The 5,974-nt window shown below is 42.0% G+C and overlaps 1 protein-coding gene across 1 annotated transcript; it reads left to right on the top strand.

Moving 5' to 3' along the window:
• The first annotated feature begins 1,464 nt into the window (after positions 1-1,464).
• LOC104540923 (cytochrome c, somatic-like) lies at positions 1,465-3,131 on the top strand. Its single transcript, XM_010184843.1, is given in 3 exon segments — positions 1,465-1,530; positions 1,532-1,634; positions 2,983-3,131. Coding segments are annotated over 3 exon segments (318 nt in total).
• The last annotated feature ends 2,843 nt before the right edge of the window (positions 3,132-5,974 follow it).

Genomic DNA, 5,974 nt, shown 5'->3' on the forward strand with positions numbered 1-5,974 from the left:
GAATGGTGCCGAGACGAGGCGCTCTTGGGCTCCCCCGCTCCAGCGCCCGGGCGGGGGCGGTGTCACAGAGCCACCGAGCGGGAAGAACCGCCGGAGGCCAGAGGGGACAACCCCCTGCTCGGGCAGGGAGAGCGGCAGGCGGGGGGGCCCGGGGGTGCCGCCCGGCCCCCTCTGAGAATTACTCCAAGCATGGAAACTCCACATCTCTGGGCAACCTGTGCCAGTGCTCAGTCACGCTCACAGTGCGTTTCCTGATGTTCAGATGGAACCTCCTGTGTTTCAGTTTGTGCCCATTGCCTCCGATCCTGTCACTGGACACCACTGAGAAGAGTCTGGATTCATCTTGCGAATTCTCATGATACAGAGGCCCAGGGAACTCAATGTGTTTCATGGGAAACAGATACAAAAAACATCCAGAAAAAATAACTATCTTTAGGAAAATAAGTACACAGTTAAAAAAAGGTGAAGAATGCAAAGTCATTATAAAGTTCATCACAACTTTAATAGCTGGATTCAAAAATAAAGAAATCCTCAACTGAACACAGGAGCTGTCAATGCTCTGTGGTTGTAGTGGCCCTGACCACTGCACACCGAAGGGGTCAGTGATCCACAGGACGGTTACCCTGGGCAGGTGCAGACTGGGGCGGCGCTGGGCTGTGCTGCAGGCACAGCCTGGCCTTCAGGCCATGCCATGCTGTGCATGTCCCTCAGCAGCCGGATAAACTCAACCATTGCAGCGGAGCCTGTGGGCAGCTTCTGCTTGGTGCTGGCAATTACATCTCCTGCCTGGCCTTGCCTTTGTCTAACAGCACGGCAAGAAGGCCTCATGAGAACATTGCTTCTGTTTTGACAGTAGAAATGGTAGAGTTGCCTCGCAGGCACCTTCCCTCTCTGCCCGGGCCGGTGCCTCTGGAAATCCCCTTATCATGGACGTGTCCTGACGGGCACTGGAGGAGTTGAATTGATTCTACAGGTCTGGAGACACTCTAGGTAGCACTGTGACCCACAGGGAAATCCTCAGGTGCTGCTGTGTTTTAGATCGTCCTTCTAGGCAGAAGTACACTGACCTTTAACCCTTCCCATCGAGGAACAGCAATCAAGGAACTTGAAGCTTCCAAAGATAAGAATAACAAATTCTGTAATTCTACACCTCTCAGAGATGCAGCAAGAAACCCATGGTGCTTTTTCCTAATTGTAAATTGGGTAGCTTAAAAAAAATGAATTCAGGACCATCAGCAACCAGATCATGTTCAGAAATTATGCAGCTTAACGGTCTTACCAAAACTTACCTTTACAATTAAGTCTGGGTCAAATTTTCATCACTTTGAGACATTATTTTTTATGACTGTGCAAGACAGAATATTGTATAAAACTGTAGAAGGAGATGATACATGTGACCAACAATAGTGAACTTACCTGTAACATCGTTCAAATTTCTTTTTTAGATTTTTTACAGAGCTCAAAATGGGTGATGCTGAAAAAGGCAAGATCATCTTTATTCAGAAATGTTCTCAGTGCCACACAGTTGAAAAAAGATGGAAAGCACAAGACAGGACCAAATCTTTGGGGTTTATTTGGCCGCAGAACAGGACAAGCTGCAGGATTTTCTTACTCGGATGCAAACAAGAACAAAGGTAAAACTAAGAGGTGACATAGATGAGGTGCAGTGTTGGAGGGAACATGTATTAAAGAAAAATAAACAACTTTTTCTAGAAGTACAATAGAAAGCCTTACATGAAGTTAGTCTCACAGCATTACTGCAGATGAATCTGAGCTATAGTTTCAGAAACAAAAATCCTTGATCCCTATATTAAAAAGAAATTTTACCAATATTTAGCATGCCATGTCAAAAGGTATATAGCTTTCCCAGAACTCTGTAGTATCAATGAGCAGATTTTAATTCCTGTTCCTCCAGTCCGTTTAGATTTTGTTAGCTGGTCACTACCCTCTACTGGCATCATGCTGTGCTGCAGTTGCTTTGCTCAGCAACGCTTTACCATATACTGTCACCCACTACTATCTACTATGACTTGTCTTGTGTTTTTTATACAGTCAGTCTTGAAAATAAATGGAGCATCTAAAAATGGAAAGTGATTCTGTGTGGGTTTCATTGTTTTTATTGATATTATTTGAATACAAATTATATTATTTGAATCAAGCCCTGAATTACAAATACAGATCAGTTTGTTGGTTGTTTTTTTTCTGGTTACTAAGGTTCTTTAGAATTGGCTAACTTTTTTATTTTTCTGTGATTTCTAGGAAATGTTTTGTGACATTGACTTTATACTGGGACTTCCTTCATACAAAACATTGTCAGCACATATTAACTATTTTTTCTCAGTGTACAAATAACACAGATGTTAGTACAAGTTTTTAAAATATAGCCAACAAAGTGCTATCTACATCCACTTTAGGCAAAGCTCCAGTTCTGGAGATCAGAAGAGAAACCTGAATGTGTTGTTATAGTCTTCAGCACAATGGTAAGCTTCTGTTGATAGAGACAGTTTTTAGCAGGCTTGGAAAGAAACACTAATGTTTTTTCAGCTTCTGTCAAGAGATTCCAGGAAGTGGCCACTGCCAAGCCTTTTACTAGTGCCCTTCAATGAAGGACAACCTTGATGAATTTCATGCCAATCTGTAAATGCTCATTTTGAACAGCTGTATGAAATTAAAGTTGAATCTTCTGAATACTGGAATTACAAAGATACCTACATAGTTTAAAAGTAGTAAGTAATTTTATGTGAAATGAAGCAAAGAATTGCAACTCTCTGTGATGCAAAAGGATTTGAGTTATTGAAGTGACACAAAGACAGTGTACACCTTGTGCATTTTATATTTTATATCATTTATGCTCACATCCCTCTTGGATTCCAGGCATATTACATTCAGGAGCATCACTTCTTTGATTTGAGACTGTTGGTGTTTTCATAAATACATGATGTTGGCCCAACCTTGTATTTTACTATGGCGCTTGTTTTTCAGGAATTACCTGGAGTGAAAGTACATTGATGCAATATTTGGAAAATCCTAAGAAATATATTCCTGGTACAAAAATTATTTTTGCTGGAATTAAAAAGCAAAATGAAAGAGCCGATCTTATTGCATACTTGAAAAAAGCAACTTCTTCATGAAATATGGCTGCTGCAGCTGTAACGTCAGTGAAAAATGCATCGAATTTTGACTAGCGCCTATGTCAAGTTTCAGTATTTTAATGTTATTTATTTATTAGGGGCTGGCCTTAGCAAAATCAAATAAGGTTATGTTTTAAGATGCTATGTCCTAATAAACAACATTGGGAGGTGAGCATTACTTATATTATGTTATATATTTCATAGACCTTTGTGGAGAAATAGAAATACTGTTCCTTTCTATAAAGAGATCTGAGAACCCAATTCTGCAGCTAGTTATTCAGACACTCACTGGAACTATCATCACATTGTGGCTTGGTAAATAGGAAAGTGCCTGTAAGTATTAGGATGAACAACTAAATGAAGATTTTCTTTTGGGAAAAAAAACCCAACCCTCAGCATTATCAACTGGGAAGGTATGTACCATGTGCAGTAGATAACAGAATATAACCTTACATTAAAAGAACACTATGTAAGGATGATGCAAGTGAAAGATCAAGAATATCAGGTATTTCCAGGGCACAAGTAACCTTTCAGTAGTGACATTGACCTAAAAGAATTTTGAGGAATACCCCTGACCTTTTTGGTTTAAAAATAACCCCATTCACTGTATTGTTAGTGTTCCTTTGTGTATTAAACCAGCATAATCATCTGGTCATCTTTCAGAGTTGTGAATTTTTTTCAAAAAAATATATATTTTAGGCTAATGTATTAAGGTATCCTTATCCTCTAGCATGTAGAATGAATGTGAGCCCTAACTAGCTCAGGCGATTGATAGTAGTAGATATTTTCACCGACAGTAGAGGATTGATGAAAGTGATTCAAGTCCTTCTAAAACCTCCTCATGAATCTCTACCACTTAAATTCTGGTTTACAATTTAATTCTGTTTACACAAATGAAATAGGTTAAAACATACTTAACTCAAGCAAGGTTTTCTTATGTCATAGTAGAACGGTGCATTAGTACAAAACTAATTTGCTATGGTGTGTATTCCCAGGTACTCATTTTACTGGTATTGTTCCAGTGCTTACCCACCAGGGACTTTGTCTTACAGTGCTCTATAGAGGTGAACAGCTGTGTTTAAATAAGAGAACAAGCAAGAGGCCAGTAAAAAGTTCTGTGAGACAACTGGGTGAGTACCTGCTTTTTTTTAACTCTTCTGTGCTGTAGTTATAAGACATTTCCCCCTTTAATAGTCAGGACCGGTTCTGATGACTGTTTAGACAATTAAAGCATCTGCCTGGATGACAGAAATGTTCTTGAGTGCTTTTCTCAATCGCATTTTGAAGAGTGCTACTGCCACTGCCTTTCTGAAAAGAGAAACACACTCTGCCTGAGAAGTGCATTGACATGTCTCCTTGTGATTCTTTTAGGGCATCTCTGTGTGCTTTGTACACAAGACCAGGTGAGACTGACTAGAGCCCACCTTGCTGTCCGAATTGGTATTGTGCATCCACACCCATAAAATCATAGATGTATTATGTGCATCATACATAAGATGCATTATATAAGCTGCCTGTACCTCACTGCAGCATACCTGTACGATTACAAAAGCAGCACAATCCCATGGCACCAACAAAATCTATTTGCCCTTTTGGCCCTCCCACAAAAGACTGCAACTAATCTGTCTCAGGCCCGCACGTGAAGCTGCAGCCCAGCGTACAGTGAGCTTAGGTTTTTCACCCTGCAGTTTGACGTGTGCCAGGACACAGACAGACCCACGTTTTCTCCTAACATCCACTGATGAACACCAGACCAGGCTTCTGAAGCAGGTTTTACTGCAACTGAAAGCCTGCGCAAGTTACAGAACAGACAACCCACTGTGATAATCTTTGTCACATTTTATCTTTAAAAAAGAGGATTATAGTTCATACACAGATTTGGAGCTATAGAACTCTTTACAATTAAGGTGTTAAATTGTTCACTATGTATTTTATCCAATGCAGACAACTGTATTTTTACTTCCTTCAGTCTTGACTCTGTCATTGTCAATATGCAGATTTTTGCTGTAATCAAAGCCCATTCATAAAATCCCAGCAAATAAACTAAAGATGCCCCAAGACTGAAGAAATGGTAAGGGAAGACCTTGTTTATACTTAGGCTTACAGAAACACTAAACTGCTTTAAGTGTTTGCATACAAAACTGCTACACAGTAACCATTTTGTAGCAAGCACCAGTGTGAACACTCAGACCAAACCTCACTGTAGTGAGATGGTAAAAATTATTTACATACAATTATTGCACTTGTATGCAGATACCCAAGGTCGTTACTTGAGGGCTCAGGGTAGGTGCCTGCCAGGCCTTCAGCAATTCATGCGATTTCTTTGTGTAAGTGGAGTGTTTGTGCCAGTGCTGCAAAAACGTAAATGCCACTGGAAAGGCCAAGCAGCAATTAGCAGCTTCGGGCAAGCAGGCACCCTTCGAGGGTGCTGCTGACGCAAGCGCCGGCAAGCGCCAGCAGCTGAGGACACTTCAGGACAGATGTGCACCGACAGCGTGGGTGCCGTGGGGAGCGAGGGGGCACCTCGGCTGTGTCCTCCCGAGAGCAGGGCCTCCACCCACGATGTGACAGTCGCTGGGGTAGGCTGAGGGGCTGTGCCTTCTTGTGCGTGAAATCCCTTTCCTTCACATCCTTGGCAGCGTGTCAGCAGCGCACCGAAACACACGCTGAAGAGATCGGCATTTCAGCCGACTGTGCTCTTACCGAGATCCACCTGCAATTTCATGTCTAAGCTACCTGTATGGAAAGAGCTCTCAGCTCCTCTAGAGGTGCGAGCAACTCGGAGATCGTGTCCTCCGACGTCCCCGCTTTCCGCCCCCCCCGCCCAGCACGCCGCTCTCCCC

This window comes from Mesitornis unicolor, unplaced genomic scaffold (genome assembly GCF_000695765.1).
Source record: "Mesitornis unicolor isolate BGI_N332 unplaced genomic scaffold, ASM69576v1 scaffold35655, whole genome shotgun sequence".
Classification (NCBI taxonomy): Eukaryota; Metazoa; Chordata; class Aves; order Mesitornithiformes; family Mesitornithidae; genus Mesitornis; species Mesitornis unicolor.